Source organism: Schistocerca cancellata, chromosome 7 (genome assembly GCF_023864275.1).
Source record: "Schistocerca cancellata isolate TAMUIC-IGC-003103 chromosome 7, iqSchCanc2.1, whole genome shotgun sequence".
Lineage (NCBI taxonomy): Eukaryota > Metazoa > Arthropoda > Insecta > Orthoptera > Acrididae > Schistocerca > Schistocerca cancellata.
This window is the reverse complement of record NC_064632.1, coordinates 159,509,993-159,528,852: the sequence shown is the minus strand read 5'-3', so window position 1 is coordinate 159,528,852 and position 18,860 is coordinate 159,509,993. Positions and strand designations below refer to the sequence as shown.

At 42.5% G+C, this 18,860-nt stretch overlaps 1 protein-coding gene and 2 non-coding genes across 3 annotated transcripts in view; 2 read left to right on the top strand and 1 right to left on the bottom strand.

Moving 5' to 3' along the window:
• LOC126092682 (uncharacterized) overlaps positions 1 to 18,860 on the top strand; it is a 68,968-nt gene that overhangs the window by 20,659 nt on the left and 29,449 nt on the right. The window contains exon 2 of the mRNA XM_049908404.1: positions 1,464 to 1,617. Coding sequence (XP_049764361.1) covers positions 1,464 to 1,617 — 154 coding nt within the window. The remainder of the gene's footprint in view (positions 1 to 1,463; positions 1,618 to 18,860) is intronic.
• Positions 1,832 to 1,906, bottom strand: Trnat-ugu (transfer RNA threonine (anticodon UGU)). Its single transcript has one exon. It is a non-coding gene; the product is annotated as a tRNA-Thr (tRNA).
• On the top strand, positions 2,184 to 2,257 carry Trnat-ugu (transfer RNA threonine (anticodon UGU)). Its single transcript has one exon. It is a non-coding gene; the product is annotated as a tRNA-Thr (tRNA).

Here is an 18,860-nt window from a genome sequence, read left to right as displayed (position 1 = left end):
GCAAACGCCAAACGCCAATGCTACAGGTTTCCGGATTGGTCGCCTTAAACGAAACGCCATTCTCCCGTTTTAGAAGAGCAATGCTGATTGGCAGACGATATTTCTGACGCCTTGAGCTGAAGGAATAATGGAAGAGACTGAAAGATGTACCCCTTCACGTCTGGCGTGGTGGGCCGCCGTTCCATTGCTGCTCTTGGAGCGAGGAACAAGTCTCTCCTCAGTACTTCACTGGGAGAGCACCTCTGTCGAGAGCAAATCGAAGGGCGACTGTATATTGAGTCCTTGCGATTAAGCGTTGTTCACTGTGTTGGCCGACACACTTATTGTGCGGTGTGAACGGACAGTGTTATAGTTAAACACCTGCGAGCGAATTTTGAGTGGCATCGCGGTGGACTGGTTATCTGACCGGTGTACCACGCCATTAGTTAGACTAGGGGCGAATAGGAATCCTTGACTTCATCAAGGCGTAGGAAGAGTTTGATTGGCCAAGGTCACTCCAGATAGAACGAGAATTATCTTATTTGTCAGCAGCGAGCGGCGCAGGCAGCAGTCATCGCAGCTTACGGTCTTGTGCGCTACAGCTATTGCGAGCCCCATATTTCCTCCACAACAGTACACTTCACTGCATTTCACACGCGACAGCCTCGACCGTACCTAGCAACATCCTAAAGGACAATTATTCAAGTTGAGTAGGCGCGCCTCTCAGCCATTCTGCCAAGTAAACAACCATCTTAAACTTTGTATAGAAATTTCATTAGCAAATCCTATCCTTAAGAGGTAACTTCACATTCCGAAAAGAACCAGGATATAACTTCTTCAATTCATAACTAAAAGTGCCATTGTGATTTCTCAGAATTTTTGCGAAATAAATAATAACTTTAGCTAGTTTCATGTTTTGGTTACACTAACTAGCACTACTCCAGTACCCAAGTATCCCACTAGTTACGTAAGAAATTTTGTGAATTTTTGTGTCATTTCCTTATAGCAGACGACTCCAGAAGATATTTATTGCTGAAAGTTTCTCAGGCATTTCTCTTTAGAACGTTAGGAGCGTCTGTCTGACTTCTGTAGTATTGTGGGGGTGGAAGTTGCACCTTGCAGGAGCCACAGGGTAAAGGGTACATCTCAGATTAATCCGTTGCGCAGAATAACAGAATAACAGATCAACCCCACACCACAGACTGTAATAGCAGATTTCAGTAGAAGATGTAATTCTCGTAAGTACGTAAACACCTAGTCGCGAGTTAACAGGTGTAGAAACGTGGTTTGTCTGCTGAGCTGAGCGAGCAACGCGCTCGGGGCTACCCTCGTGACGTACGCACCGCGGCCTGCCTTTCTCGTGGGCTTCGGTACACGTAACAGTGTCGTCACGGTGACATCTTACCGAGGTGAATCTAGCGTCTCCCGTAGCCTTGTGCCTCGTCTGCAGAGTAGACGCGGTGCGTGTGACGGCGCTGTTGCAGGGGCGGGCCCGGCACGGTGGACCCCGCGTCGCAGCCGTGTCCGCAGTGCGGCTGCAAGGGCATGACCGGCTTCCCCGGCGTCACGGGCAGCCTCTGCGCGCCGCCCGTGGCCGACACCTCGCTCTACGACCAGCCCTGCCACTACCTGCGCAAGGTCGGTCCCGCACCAGCTGGCTGCCTGCCACGAGGAGAACACGCCAGGCGCCTCAACTCTCTGGAGGGCGGGCATCACTCTAACCTACTACATACGTAGACGCGGTGGCCACTGTGGCTGTGGTGTCAACGTTAGACATGAAATGATAATTAAATGGACACCCTAGCTGCAAGCAGGCGTTGATGTACTTCATTGGGGACATGTTGAAAATGTGTGCCCCGACCGGGACTCGAACCCGGGATCTCCTGCTTACATGGCAGACGCTCTACCCATCTGAGCCACCGCGGGCACAGAGGATAGTGCGTCTGCAGGGACTTATCCCTTGCACGCTCCCCGTCATATATAGTTAAAAATATGGCTTCCCGGTCATTGACCTTCTTGTGCGAACGCACACGCTATGCCCGAACTCGTACGGGACTTGGTAGATTAATCTGCCACGAGTAATGAGTATGATGGGCAAACATCTATAAGGCGTACTACGAATGTAGTGGTGTGGACATGTTGGGAATGTGGATCTTACGGGGAGCGTGCAAGGGATAAGTCCCTGCAGACGCACTATCCTCTGTGCCCGCGGTGGCTCAGATGATAGAGCGTCTGCCATGTAAGCAGGAGATCCCGGGTTCGAGTCCCGGTCGGGGCACACGTTTTCAACATGTCCCCACTGAAGTATATCAACGCCTGCTTGCAGCTAGGGTGTCCATTTAATTATCATTTCATTTCTAGCAAAGCTGCATGGCCATCCACGGTAACTGTTCTTTCGGGAACAGGTACTACCGTCATATATAGTCAACGTTAGACGCCACGCTAGAGGTTGCGATAATCGATAGCGGTCCAGCACTTGCAACCTCTCTGGACTCGCTGGCGCTTGCAGCGCCGCCGTATGGCACGGACAGGGACTTGCAGATCGCACCGACCAAGTCAGCTACAGATCGAGAGCGAAGTCAGATTAGAATAGCCTTCAGCTTGCTAGGTTCGCAGCCTCTAGTCCGCGCATGTATTACGCACGTAATACCAGAACTGTGCTATCTTGCTTTTTGTATAATCCAGTTAATGTTTGTTAATTGGTCATTTGTATTCAAGAAAGGTAGTGGTTATTAGTTATGTTCGTGGAATGCAGTAGCAGGACAAAGTTAAGTAAAAGTTATTTACTTAAGTATTCCAATACTAATTATTATAGAATGTTCCAGATTCCTACAAGCACCCCACTCGTGCTAGCCTCTATCGTCCCACTGCAAATCCCAGAGGTACCGATCGAAAAGCATCCTGCATTTGTGTGAGGTCATGACATGCTTCCATCGACCTTCACATCACTAACCACATTAACTTTCTCAGTTTAGCGCTCAGCGGCGGTAGTTCTCTCAATTGAACAACTAATTGTTGAATGAAGTTTCACCAGATGCCAGGAAAATCACAGTGCAACAATTTTGCCCCGTATTTACTACACCAACTGGTATTTCATACATTGTTGGAGTAGTTCGTGGATGAGTCTTGCTTTTCTCTCTGTAGCTCTTCTCTATACGGCTATTTTTGATAAGTAATTGATTACATTTATGTGCTGACCTTTCATAACTCTACAACTAATATTACTTTCTGTTTGTGTATTGTGTATTAAACCGGGGACCTAGAAACGATGGAAAGGCTTCGTCCCGCCGTAGCCCTTAGTGGTTCACAACCCTACAACAGGCCACAGCAGCCCACCCACCCCACCGCCACCCCACACCGAACCCACGGTTACTGTGTGGTTCGGCCTCCAGTGGAACCCCCCCCCCCCCACGTCCGGCCCCCCCAACCTACTCCTCCCTCTTCCCGCCCCCCCCCCCCCCCCCCGGGAAAGTCTCATACCAGACGAGTGTAACGCCAAATGTTTGTGTGGTAGAGTAATTATGGTGTACGCCTATGTGGAGACAGTGTTTGCACAGCAATAGCCGACATAGTGTAACTGTGACCGAATAAGGGGAACCAGCCCGCATTCGCTGGGGTAGATGAGAAACCGCCTTAAAAACCATCCACAAGCTGGCCGCCACACCGGACCTCGATACTAATCCACTGGACGGATTCGTGCCGTGGACCTACACGCCTTCCCGCTCGGGAAGTTGCGCGTTAGAGAGTGCGGCTAGCCGGGCGGGCTATAGTACTTTTTATTCAAACAGAATTATCTGTACTTCACAATGGATCTCTGTATGGTTAATGGCGCGAACCACCGCCCTTCTTCTCTATCCAGTATGTCTCGCCACAAAATAATAACAGAGGAAGAATGTTACCGAATATTATTTGATGAAATTCCTTCTAGTGACAACACGCTGGCAGTGATGAAAGTGATGACAATGATGCGACATTCACTTCACATTGAGCAACGTCTAATGTTATTTACAGTCGTCCGTCGAGCAATAGTGATTCTGACAAGAGGAACTCACCATCGCAGCTCCCTCAGATTTAGTGGTTAGATGGCCTAGTGGATAGCACGTCAAAAACTAAACGCAGATCAAGCATGAAAAGAGGAAGAAGGTGTACTTAACTGTGAAAAAGACGCAAAATAGAAACAGTGACCAGTCCAAGCTCAAGAATGAGATTTTCACTCTGCATTGGAGTGTGCGCTGATATGAAAATTCCTGGCTGATTGAAAACCTGAGCCGTACCGAGACTCGAACAGGGGACCTTTACCTTTCGCGGGCAGGTGCTCTATCAGCTGAGCTACCCAAGAAGGACTCACGACATGTTCAGGAGTGCTAGTTCTGGAAGGTTCGCAGGAGAGCTTTTGTGAAGTTTGGAAGGTAGGAGACGAGGTACTGGCAGAAGTAAAGCTGTGAGGACGGGTCGTGAGTCGTGCTTGGCTAGCCCAGTTGGTAGAGCATTTGCCCGCGAAAGGCAAAGGTCCCGAGTTCGAGTCTCGGCCTGACACACTTTTAATCTGCCAGGAAATTTCAGTCCAAGCTCAAGATGTGCAACACCGAGTATATTGCAAATCTCACGGGTTGATGGTTGTGTGGTCACGGTGTTGGACTACGAAGCGAGAAATCCGTGTTCAAATTTTCATCGTATCCCTTTTTTTTCACAAAAGTATGAACTGTCCGTCCGGTCACTGACGTGTCTGTTCTCCTTCTGTCGTCTTAGCAATTGTCATACTATACACTGCTTGTAGAATATGAGTGCTGTGGTAAGAATACATTACCGTCGCAAGTAAATGTGATGAATACTGAGAGAAAGCGAGATGCCGCATACAACTCTCACAAAAACGAAAACAACAAATAAACAGGTGTGAACTATGTTACAACAAAGGAAGAGTCAAAACTTCCCAGACGGAACACAAGAGTCATAACATGCGGTACTTTTGAGAACGAATAGGAAGTGTGTACGTACACTTCGCTGTTGCAAATGGGCGTTACACCACGATACAGACACAAATCTGAACACAGCGAACAGACACAGTGACCATACATACAGTTCATAATTTTGTCACAATAATTTATAGGGCATAAAGGAGATCTGAACACGGATGTCCCCCTTCGTATTTCAGCACCGTGGCCACATAACCACGGCGTTGGGAGTTTTGGCGATGCGCCTGATGTTCCACATCTTGTGCTTGGACCGTTCACTGCTTCTATTTTGCTTTTTTTTTCATAGTTCAGTACACCTTCTTCCTGTTTCCGTGTTTGATCTGTGTTCAGGTTTTGACGGGCTACCCATTACGCCATGTTACTACTAAATCTGAAGGGTGTGCGATGGGGAGTTTCCCTTGAGAGAATAACTGTGAAAGTGACGAGACAAGTCAAAACAATTCAGTGCTGCTCGCTGTTCCATCAACAGTCACGATGAGCTGGAGCTAGGAAATAAGTGCCATTGTTTACTGCAAAAGGTGGTGTGGTTTCAGAAATAAGAACAAACTGAGTCAAAGCCAGCTTTCTTATTTTGGGAGTGTTTTGATGAAACATTTGTAAACCACATAGCGTATCAAACCAGTTTGTATGCAACGCAGACAAGCAAATTTTTCGTCCCCACCAACGTACACGAAATAAAAACTTTTGTCGGAATACATCTTTACATGTGAATCACTGAAAAACCCAACAGAGAATACTGCGGCACTGATCTAGACGTTGGTGAAAGTTTTATATAGAAGCTAATGCCAGTAAAAAGATTTAGTTGGTTATTGAGTAAATTGCACCTCAGTGATAATTCTGTGCCTCCCGGCAGTAACCGTTACAATTATGACAAACTATTCAAACTACATCCGTGGCTAGATCATTTGAACAGCAAATTCCAAGACTGCTATACGCCACATCAGAATCTCGCTATTCATGAAGCAGTGATTAAATTCAAAGGCAAATCATCTCTCAAACAGTACATGAGAGACAAACCTGTAAAGAGAGGATACAAAGTGTGTATGTTATGTGATGAATCGTCATACAACTTGAAATTTCATATTTATACAGGAAATGTTTCACAATCTCCAATAGGAGGCTTTGGATGGCAAGTGGTTCTAAATTTAATCAGTGACCTTCATGTAAACAATTATTTTTATGGATAGTTATTTTATATCATGTGATCCGTTTCAGAATGTCAAGTTCAATCGTCTGCACATTTGTGGAATAATAAATCCCAGAAGTGGAAAAAATGCCAAAACTCGAGGATGAAAAGGAATTTGAGAGAGGGAAATTTGATTACAGAATTAGCAATTCTGGAGAAGTTATCTATAGATGCAGTGATAACAAGGCAGCCAGAATGATTTCCACATGCCATACACCATAATATGTCTCCACAGTAAGTGGCAAGATGGAAGATGGAACAATATCGAATATCACTTGCCTTCTTGTGTTGGAAGATTACAATTGCAGCATGAACTACGTCGAAAATTTTGATATACTGAAGTCAGACAATGATACAGACAGAAAAAACAAGAAATGGTAGATGAGATTGTTCTTTCACATTGTAGACTGCTGTGTAGCAAATGCATTGATTGTGCACAAGGAGATTGAAGTGGAACAGTTCTCCAATAGAAGATGTGCAGTTTTCGGCTCAAGAAAAATCCCGGTCCAAATTGTGTGGGTGTATTCAGTGTGCAAAGTACCTTTGCGCCTGAGAGAATGCAAAAACTGTTTCAAGAGATTCCACGAAAACTTAAAGAAAGTTATACCAAAGTTGAACCACCAACTGTCGAACTTGTATACCGTACTGGGACTGTGTTTAGCTCCGGTGACCACATTTAATGCTAATATTTTGTTGTTGTTAAGGTGAATTCTTACAAACATGCCGTAGAGAACATATCACAATAATAAAAATAAAGTGTTACAAGTCAATCATATATGAAATACGTAAATTATTGTCCATCCCGCTCTAGGACAAATTTTTATAGCGTTTACTTGGCCCTCAAAGAACTAACCCGATTTCCCAGAAACCTCGCTAGTGGAAGAGAGACCAAAATAAGGAAACATATATCTCGGCTTATCCGTATGCCGCGACTGTTTCTGAAAAAACGACAGTCAAAGTTTTCGAGTTACGTTGCGTATCTTTGAACGAGCAGATAGTTCATGCGAAGCAGTGGATTAGTGTCTAGAGTCGTGGGTTCACACTTTTGCGCCCCCCCCCCCCACCCCTTCCACCTTCCCGTGTTCGAAATACGATTAGTATTTTTATTTTTCGTTTATTTATCCATGTCCGCAAAAAGTTACTACGCGAATGTCTTCCAATGTGTGCTGAAATAACGTTGTCGTTATTGGACTACTTATAGTATGTCTGGTGAATGAATTTAAAAAAATAATAAATGAAAGAAAACATTACTCGAAATTATTTTCGGTAAAATTCCTGTAGTTTGTCTTCATTCGTAATCGATTGAAAGTGCCAGTTCTTGGTAAAGTTATCCTTTATGTGTGCTTTGCCGCGAAATTATTACCAACGCGCGACTTCTTCAGCAACGTTAACGACGTTGTATGAGGTTTCGAGATTTCAGCCGGATCATATTAACTTCTTACGACAATATTTCGACTGGCAACCGTTCAGCCATCTTTAGGTGAGTATTGCGGATACTCACCTGAAGATGGCTGGACGATTGCCGGCTGAAATATTGTGGCAAGAAGTTAATATGATCCGGCTACAATTCCGAAACCTCATAGAATATTCAGTGCGCCGGAAAAACTTCAAGAATCGCAACGTTAACGACGTTTCTTTCCCGTGCGAGACTTTGCGACGAAATGTCGCTGTGGCAAACCTGCCTTCGCGCGATGCTCATTCTGTTCCGAATTTAAAAGTTTCGAATGTTTTTACGATCCGTATAATCCAAATGCACACAATCTTCCTGAAGAATAAACATCAGAATTTCATATTAGAATTAAGAATTGATATAATAATGAAATACAAGAATGTGAACCTTTGAAAATACGATACGCACACACGTATCATACAATAAATGTATGACAGGTATTGTGAACCCAGATGAAATTTTACCCTTAATATAACGCACTTGTATCCTCTAACTTGATAAGAAACATTCGTGTAGTAATCCTCTACGGACATGAGTAGAAAAATGAAAAAAAAAACAATACTACCGTTTCGTAAACGGACGCAAATAGTGAGAAACCGCAACGCTAGGCACTATGCCACCGCGTTGGCTTAGCTATTTACTCGCTCAAAAACACACAAAGCTTTCGAAAACTTTGACTGTCGTTTCCTAAGAAATGGTCGAGCAACTACGGATAAGCCGAGACACGTGTCCGCTCATTTTGGCTCCTCTTCCACTGAGCGAAGTTTCTGGGTATTAGGTCTATGGAACCCTGCCGTGTTCCCCTTGTGAGTCTCCGTCCATTCAGTTTCAAATAGATTGTTTTACAGTAAATAAGAAGCCCCTTCCTGACACATTAATACCGCCTGCTGGACCGGGACACGAACCTAGAAACTTTGACTTTCCTGGGTAAGTGCTGCAGCAATTGAGCTATCCGAGCACGACACACGACTTAACCTCACAGCTTCTCTTCTACCAGTACCTCTTCTACTACCTTCCAAACTTCTCTGCAGTATCCTTTCTTCCAGGAACGATTGTCCTGCAGGTGTCCAGGAGAACTATTTGAAGTTTGGAAAGTAGGAGATTAGGTTCTGGCGGAAGTGAAGCTGTGAGGGGAAATTACGAGTCCTACTTGGATACTTCAATCGGTAGAGCACGTGGCTGCAAAAGAACAAACGGCTACAGGGCACATGCGTCGTTTTTATTATTCACTTCTGTAGCGATCCAACATAACTTTTATTATGGTCGTTTACATATACTAGTATAATCATTAAAGTATCTTTAATGGTTAACTGTAGCTAGTCGTTAAGTAGATAACTCATGTGATCTTCATACTGCTGTAGCTTGTGGAGTATTCATGTCTCCGGCACATTTGACTATCTATATTTTATAAATACATCAGCAACTTTCGAAGTACATGCAGGTTTTGAAATGTAGCCTGTAGCAGTGTTTCTTTATGTCCTCAGCTTTCGTTTGATGCTTCATATGATGTAATGGCTCAAGTTGTTTAATTGTTGTTGATTTCAATTTTCTGTTGTGTAATGTCCATAATTAAAAGTAAAAGTAACTTTCTTAATATGTTACTTGTCGTAGAATCGCGCTTGCAAATAACTCGTCTTATCGCCGCTGTTTCATAGTGTATTTGGTTTTATTGTGTCATGTTTTAAGGTCTGTTACGGAGTTTCCCTGAAAATGCGATTTCCTCCTTATATTTCGTTCACTGTAGCCGCCATTTGTCTTCCCTAACCGCCTCAGCTACGCCTGCGAAGACCCTCTGCGGAAAATCCCGCGCTCAGTCGTCACTCCCCTTGCGTGGGGCCAGTCGTACCAGAAACTCTTCTATCCGGTCTTCATCATACTTTAGACATATACTGGGAGTAGTAGTAATTGTTACGTTAGTTTTGTTGTAGTTGCGTTGTCGTGATCCAGATGATGCAGGTGTCAGTGCTAGCCTATCCTGTGCATGCCTCTACGTCTCTGCAAAACTACTGAGACCTACATTCATTTGAAGCTGCTTATTCTATTCATGCCTTGGTTGCCGCTGCAGTTTTCAACTCCCATACTTCCCTCCATTGTCAAATTTCATGACGGCTGAGGATCTGTCTTATCAACGTAGCCCTTGTTTTAGTAAAAACGATCAGTAACACACAAATGATAATTCTACAGATGCCCTTCAGTATACTTTGTAAAACGGGTGTAATATACAGTAAAACTCTATCGATACAACCAGGCAAGAAACACCGTCAGACTGAAAAAATGGTTGTGTTGTATACTAATCCAGTAATTGATTGACGACAGGAAGTGAAATTTAGTTCTAAAAATAAGTTACATATACTTGAATATAATGGAAATAAAATCTTGTTATAGATATTCAAATAAATCTATGAAGATATATAAAATCTTTTTAGGTTTCGTCACTCACGCCTAGAAACTGTACATGCAATACGAAGGCAATACTGGAATCCGTCGACATATAGCGTCATTTGCAGGGATCATTTTACAAAGGACAGCTACATGTGTCGGTCCGGAGTTAATATAGAGCTGATGGTGTTGACACAGTAACCAGCCACAAATTTATTTTCAGTTTCTTTATTCCAAACCTACGTTACCGGTTTAAAATCATTACGATTCATCTTCAGGCGGTTTTCATGCTTTCATTAGAACATGTGGTGCGTTTTTTTAAAGATGTGAATACATTCCCACTGCATTCTTATTGTTGCACACGTAAATTTTTCTCACTGAGCACTTTAGATTTGTCACAGAATAGATTTCTAACATGCACCACATGTTTTGATACATACAAGAATTTACGTGTGCAACGATAACAGTACAGTGGGAATGTATTCGCATCTGTTGGACGAAAATTATGAAAACAAAGACTCTAAACCTCCATTTCACGACAGTTAATCTGTAAAAAGCGCACCACATGTTCTAATGAAAGCCTGAAAACCGTCGGAAGATGAATCGTAATGATTCGAAACCGGTAACGGCACCTTTTGAATAAAGAAACTGATAGTAAATTTGTGGCTGGTTGCTGTTTCAACACCATCAACATTTTGTATTCAAATAACAGCCACGGTCTCCAATAATGTCATCATACGCAAAATTGCATTATTAGAGCTTCTGAGAGACGACGCTGAAACTAGTGGATTGAGTTTTCTTGTCCATTTGCTAGTGAAAATAGATTAGCGAAGGCAACTTGTTCGGATTACACCACCAGTTGGACCAGCTCAAGCTTTGCTTGGAACAATAACCCACACATGTTATAGTTTCAGTCTCCTCCAGAAATAGTGTTGCTCAAGAACAATGTTAATGTGAGTGATAAGAGCAATGTAGATGATATTGAGAATATGAGCTCTTTCTGTGTTAGTGAATTCATTTGCTCTGAGGCACAGTGATGAGTACAGTTATAGTAGCGAAGGTATTAATTATTTCGAGGTTCTTCATTCATCAACACACAGTGAATATTAGTAATTACTGATTATGTAGCCAACGGCCTTGCCGCAGTGGTAACACCGGTTCTCGTCAGACAACCGAATTTAAATGCTATTGGGCTTGGTTATCATTTGGATGGATGACCGTGTGGGTCCACCGAGTATTGTTGGCAAGCGATGTGCACTCTGTCCTTGTGACCAGTTGAGAAGCTACTTGCTTGAGAAGGAGCGGCTCCGATCACGAAAACTGACAACGAGCGGGAGAGTGGAGTTGTGACCACATGCCCCTCCATATACGCGTCCAGTGACGCTTATCTGCTGAGGATGACACGGTGGTCGGTGGGGACAGTTGGGCCTTCCGGGGCCTGTTCTGACGGTGTTTAGTTTGGTTTTTATTATTTATTATGTGTCAGCTATTTATTATGTGTCAGCTATTTTCTTCTGTTCGTGCTAAGTTTAATACCTGGAATAAGGAAAAAAGCAATAGTTTTTAGCAGTTTTGTTGCCTTACGACATGTACAGATCTCTTCTAATGCTTCCAAAGTTCTCTGGTGTACTGCCGGATGCAATCGTCGTGGGTCCACGATGTTTCGGCCAACAACCGTTCCGCCATCATCAGGTAGTACTGATGCTAGTATCTGATGATGGCAAAACCTCTGTTCGCCTAAATATCGTGTACCTTCGACGACTGCACTCGGCAATACATCAGAGAATCTTAGAAGCATCATACACGCCGGGAAAGCCTCAGATCGTAGATTCTTCTGATGATGTTAAGATGTTGAAATTGCAAAGAAGTTATTACTCTGTCGTGGTGTATCTTCATAATGCTTAATTCGGTTGTCTGACGAGAACCGGTGTTACCACTGCGGCAAGGCCGTTGGCTACATAATCAGTAATTACTAATATTCACTGTGTGTTGATGAATGAAGAGGTCAGTGAATATGTCTACCTTGGCCAGATTATAAATATGAAGGGAGACATAAGACCAGAAATCTATCGACGCATCAAGCTTGGTTGGCAAGCATTTGGGAAGAATTCAAAAGTATTCAGATCAAAAATGCCAGTAAATCTGAAGAAAGCAGTATTTGATCAATGTATTCTTCCTGTGATGACGTACGGATGCGAGACATGGACACTGAACTCATTCACAAAAGGGAAACTTAGGACAGCACAGAGAGCCATGGAGAGATCAATGCTGGGCTATACAAGAAAGGACAGGAAATGGGCAGATGACATCCGGTCTGTGAGGAAGGTTAATGACATCTTAGAGAGAGTAGGTTCCTTGAAATGGCAGTGGGCTGGCCACGTCGCAAGAAGAAAAGACAACAGATGGACGAAGCTAGTACTGGAGTGGAGTCCGAGAGAGCACCGGAGGCCTAGAGGAAGACCACCAGACAGATGGGACAAAGACATCAAGAAGATCGCTGGTAACACGTGGCAGAGAACTGCCCAAGACCGTCCCACTTGGAGAAGACTGCTGAAAGCCTACCTGAATCCACGACTCGAAGAGGCCACATCATCTAATGATTGAATTGGCTGATGATGATGATGATGGTGTATCTTACATGTACACGCACAGACGACAACGAACACTGTAAGATACCAGTGGTAAAGCCAGCTGTCTTTACTACCAAGACTGAGGCAGACGGTTCGCTACCCCATCAGTAGCAATCTTTAGAACTATGTAGGGCACAGAAAAACACTTTCCTTCTGCTCTAGTGACATTCACCTTGAACTCAAAACATTATTATGACATACTTGTTAATTGTGTTCTTTCTTTGGTGAGCAAACCAGTGCATTTGTTAAACTACATACGCTAGTCTCTGCTGTTAACTGTGAAGACATACACGAATCACAGTCAATATGACTATCGGTACTATATACATTCGTTTTAGATTAAAAGCGCATATAGAGGAAGTAACAGCTGCTACACGGAAAAATTATTGTGGTATGAGGCAAAGATTAAACAAACTAATTACATTTGCCTGTGTATGAAATGTTGTGAGTGTATGCTGAATGAAACAAAATAATAGATACAAACTACAGGGTTATTACAAATGATTGAAGCGATTTCACAGCTCTACAATAACTTTATTATTTGAGATATTTTCACAATGCTTTGCACACACATACAAAAACTCAAAAAGTTTTTTTAGGCATTCACAAATGTTCGATATGTGCTGCTTTAGTGATTCGGCAGACATCAAGCCGATAATCAAGTTCCTCCCACACTCGGCGCAGCATGTCCCCATCAATGAGTTCGAAAGCATCGTTGATGCGAGCTCGCAGTTCTTGGTAGAGGAGGTTTAAACACTGAATCTTTCACATAACCCCACAGAAAGAAATCGCATGGGGTTAAGTCGGGAAAGCGTGGAGGCCATGTAAAGCCCTACACATCATTGTGCTATTCCTGCTTTGACTCCTGACAGGTAGACCTTGTATTCTCCCACTTCCTGGCCTGGCGGCAGAAACCTGAAGTGCGGCTTCAGCCGAACAAAACTTTATGAGTTTTTCTACGTATCTGTAGTGTGTCGTGACCATATGTCAATGAATGGAGCTACAGTGAATTTATGAAATCGCTTCAATCATTTGTAATAGCCCTGTATATGTACTTTTCACATGTCTTTAATTTGACACCCTCCTTCCCTTCGGAAAATTCCTTTCTGTGATTTGTTAACATGACTTAATCTGTTAAATGGTTCGTAGAAATGTTAAAGCTATTTTCTTCTGTTCGTGCGGAGTTTAATACCTGGAATAAGGAAAAAAGCAATAGTTTTTAGCAGTTTTGTTGTCTTACGACATGTACAGATCTCTTTTTCGTCAGGTGTAAAGATGGAAGTATTTTACTTCAAACGAGTTATTGCCCAAATATTTGCTAAACTTAAGGCCATATAACTGTGCTTTAAAAATTCTCATGCTACTGCGTGGCTTATTTTGTGTCGCTATGTGCTCTTGCCATTCAGCAAATTAAATGTGAAAGTGAAAGCAAAAATCTCTAGTACAAAAGTAAGATTTCTGAGAAGTATCATTTGCGACCGTGTTTAAAGGTGACGTGTAAAAATTGCAAATGCAAACAAAGGAGAATAATTGCGAGGTTGATCTTGCAAAGACGCATTAGCAGATGCAAAGCACTATTAACAGTGAAATTGAAACTACACACAAACTCGGTCCCATAGTATCAATAAATGGTGAATGTATCTGTTCGGTATAAAAGAACAATTTGGCAGTGTGGGAGAAGCTAATGTCACTCCCAGATTATCATGACATCATAGAGACGCGTCACTCAGTGCGACCACAGAACTCGATATCAGTCGACGAATCATGAACTTTGTAGATGTCATATTGAATCCTGTCGTATTTCGTCGTTTTCGCCTTATATCTTGCGGATTAGAACAGTATGCCGATGCAAGCAAACGGCTCATTGAAGAATTATCATAAACATGCCACTCTTGGTACATCTACATCTACATCCATACTCCGCAAGCCACCTGACGGTGTGAGGCGGAGGGTACCTTGAGTACCTCTATCGGTTCTCCCTTCTATTCCAGTCTCGTATTGTTCGTGGAAAGAAGGATTGTCGGTATGCTTCTGTGTGGGCTCTAATCTCTCTGATTTTGTCCTCATGGTCTCCTCGCGAGATATACGTAGGAGGGAGCAATATATTGCTTGACTCTTCGGTGAAGGTATGTTCTCGAAACTTTAACAAAAACCCTATGAAACGTCCCCTTAGAACAATTATACACGACTGTGCTTAAACTGACACACAATATTTTTTTTTAGCGCAACGCAATCTGACTTTCAAAAATCCCTACAAAAGAATGGCCCTGACTAACATTAATCTATACCTTTCACAAATCACTTACCTCACCAAAAATCTCTGTTACTCGAACTACTGCAATACAGCGAGCGCCACTACTGCCAGCTAAATAACAGATTCAAACTACGGAAGGCACTAACTACTAGTAGGCATAGTTAGCAAATGAAAGATTTTAATAGAGAACAAACATTGTATTTACCTTAATAGTCATAATATATATAGCAGTTCATAACATCCATTCTTACAAATATCAAAACTCCGCCATTTCTCTCCCCACATCCACCACTGCTGGCGGCTCACCTCCAACTGCGCAACGCTATGCGCTGTTCACATCCAGCTGCCGCTGCCCAACACTGCAATGGCAGACAACAATGCAAACTAGCCACAGACTGCACACAGCACAGCCAGTGATTTTCATATAGAGCGCTACGTAACGTTGCCAATAAGAAAACATAAACAGCCTACTTACATAAAGAAAACATAAACAGCCTACTTACATAGCCCCCATGCTCCCCACAAAAAAGTTTACAAATTGTTTTGGGCAGTGGCCAATAATGATTTGAAAAAATTTTTCATAATTACAATAACAAAGATATCAAATGCACACACTTATTTATACAATGTTGGTCAAAAGCTAAAATTTTCTCACAGTCCATAAAGACAGTCCAGATTGTTCATCACAGTAAAATTTCAGTGTTTTTTTTTTTTCAAAGTCTGAGCAGTAAAAGACAATGCACACGGAAGTAGTGGATTTCCATGCAGTCTTGAAGAAGTAAGTGTTGTCCTTCCAACTGAAAGACAGTGCTGAGTCTTGACATGCTGACAGGTAATGGGCCACAACAGAGCAAACCCACAGCAGAGTCATTCGACGTTTTGAAGAAGATTGGTAGGTAGGTCATCACAGAGCAGACCCACTGTAGTCGTGGTAGAGATTGTGGTATTGGTGGGCCACCAGAGGAGCAGACCCACTGTAGTCCTTGTAGTCCTTGTAGAAATAATGGTATTGGTGGGTCATCAAAGACGCAGACCCACTGTAGTCCTTATAGAGACGGCCAGCAGCCATCTGTTGAGACTGTGCAGGTGCACAATCACCATCGAAGAGTCTTGCAGAGAATATAGCAAGTCCATAAACCACCACTTGTGCACTCACAAAGGTTTTGGAATTGTCCTTCGAACCAGCAATGCTGTTATCCAGTCCCTTGCTGAATTATTAACACACATGTAAACACTAAGAGCCCCAACTTCTCACATATTGTCCATATACTATGACCAACAGAAAGGTGTGCAGTGAAATGTAACTTACAAGTTACTTAATTTGATGAACTGGTGTCAATTACAATTTTATAACATAAGAATACAATAACAAAGGTACAAAATACATCATTAAAAACATAACAATACAGATAACATTTGTAGTAATACAGGCTTTACAAAAGAACAGAAATAGACATATACATCAGTGTTACAGGAATTATGACATAAGTAAATACATAAAAGATCAGAATAATTATTGAAACATCAACTTCACACATGAGCATTAAAACAAAACAGAATAAATAATGTCTAAGCATATTTACAAGGTAAATAACATACTATTAATGCCAATTATATTTGAGGATAACAGTATTCCTCATCATAGTGAATGTAGCTTAGTATTAGAAGAAGAAAAAATTCTATGAAACTACACAGAGACAGGAAGAAAACAAATACACGAGGGTACACAAACACATAGTGGGATAACACCAAAAGGAAAGGACAGGGTTTGTTTTCAGTGTAACATTTGATACTGCAGTCCAACCCAAAACTTCATTCCATAGATCTTTCGTCTTATTTCAACCTTTGCTTCCACCAAAAAAATCCTATCCAAGCATGCTTTCTGTATTTTTCTCGTATAACCTCTCAGTGCATTTCTTCAAATTCATCGCAACTCATTCTCTTATATAGTCTACCCCTTCTTAAGCTAACTTAAATGTACTGAGCTCAGATGCTAAACTAAGGGACGAGGCAATGCAGCAGCACAAAACAATTAACACGAACAGCAATGACAAAAAATTCAAATTGGCAAAGTAAGCAACAATATTACAACTAATATGCAATGAGCAGCAAACAAGAAAAATAAATCAGTAGTAAAACTAGCTTAACAGAGTAATACAAAGTGAAATTTAGTAGCACTCTGCCTGGCAAACAGCCGTAGCAAATGCTATAACTTATACCTAAACATGACATATCTCAAGCAGAAAAAATATTACAGTAAAAACAACAATGCAGATAAGGGAAATGTATATTCACATCTTAATGTCTATGCAATTAAAGTGGTGCACCACAACTTATTCTACGAAAAATATTACCAAGTAGTTGAAAAGAAAATTATGTATGCAAGTCCTGTGAAGGGAAATGTCTTTTTGTGCTCCTTCGATTTTTTTTTTAAAGTTATTCTTTACTGGATCTGTAGGCATAAAATATCTATATTAGTACATTCATAAAATTGTATTTTAAACAATGCTGCAGTGCAGCTCGAAACTAGATATTAAAGAAAATGAGCAAATAAATACATAAAGCAAGCCATATGGCATTTCTCTCAACTAGAAAGACAGTAGTCATAATCAGGTGTATAGACATAAAAATATTTCTCGTCATTTCATTAGGCATTGCAGTAAATATCATAAATTAAGAGCTCCACAGTGTTATCATGTTTTCAAGTTTGAGGGTGTCGTATTTACGATGCTTTCTACAAAGGAATGTCAACAGCGAGGATAATGGCCTCCCTTTTTTTTCTACCTGAGGCTCTGGAAAGGCACACTCTAATGGCTTTTTCTCCAGGCGTCTGACACAGCTGGATGCCCACGACGCATTACGTGCAGGTGGTCACTTAACTTTCTTACGGAAATATTTACGACAGCAGTTTCCACTACAGTGACAGTCTCATATAAAAATATTTCACCGGTCAAGAATTTGCGTTACAAATCTGTAGAAACAAAATCCTATAAATATAACAGTGTCCAAAAAATTTTCGCCGGCATTGTGATACATTCACGCATTTACACACATTTCATAACTCTTAAAGTACGATTCTTGGTTTCCAACAACCTTTTTCACAAGTCAGAGTCCCTAAACACTCCTCATTATTCCTTACCTTATTCGTTGACACTTCTTCAATATTTCATCATAACAGATACGTAGCTTAATCAAATAACTCATATAGCATCAGCTTATTGATCATAAACATACCGCAACAGCATAATACACATAGTCATCGAAATAATAACATCATAACACCTCAGTCAACTCTCACAATCGTTGTAGCTTCCTCCAATAATTAAAAAAATTCTCTGTTCATGTCAAAAGTGTCATCTGCCTCAAATGTACTTTAAAAATCGTGATCCCATACCAAATACACTCCTGGAAATGGAAAAAAGAACACATTGACACCGGTGTGTCAGACCCACCATACTTGCTCCGGACACTGCGAGAGGACTGTACAAGCAATGATCACATGCACGGCACAGCGGACACACTAGGAACTGCGGTGTTGGCCGTCGAATGGCGCTAGCTGCGCAGCATTTGTGCACCGCCGCCGTCAGTGTCAGCCAGTTTGCCGTGGCATACGGAGCTCCATCGCAGTCTTTAACACTGGTAGCATGCCGCGACAGCGTGTACGTGAACCGTATGTGCAGTTGACGGACTTTGAGCGAGGGCGCATAGTGGGCATGCGGGAGGCCGGGTGGACGTACCGCCGAATTGCTCAACACGTGGGGCGTGAGGTCTCCACAGTACATCGATGTTGTCGCCAGTGGTTGGCGGAAGGTGCACGTGCCCGTCGACCTGGGACCGGACCGCAGCGACACACGGATGCACGCCAAGACCGTAGGATCCTACGCAGTGCCGTAGGGGACCGCACCGCCACTTACCAGCAAATTAGGGACACTGTTGCTCCTGGGGTATCGGCGAGGACCATTCGCAACCGTCTCCATGAAGCTGGCCTACGGTCCCGCACACCGTTAGG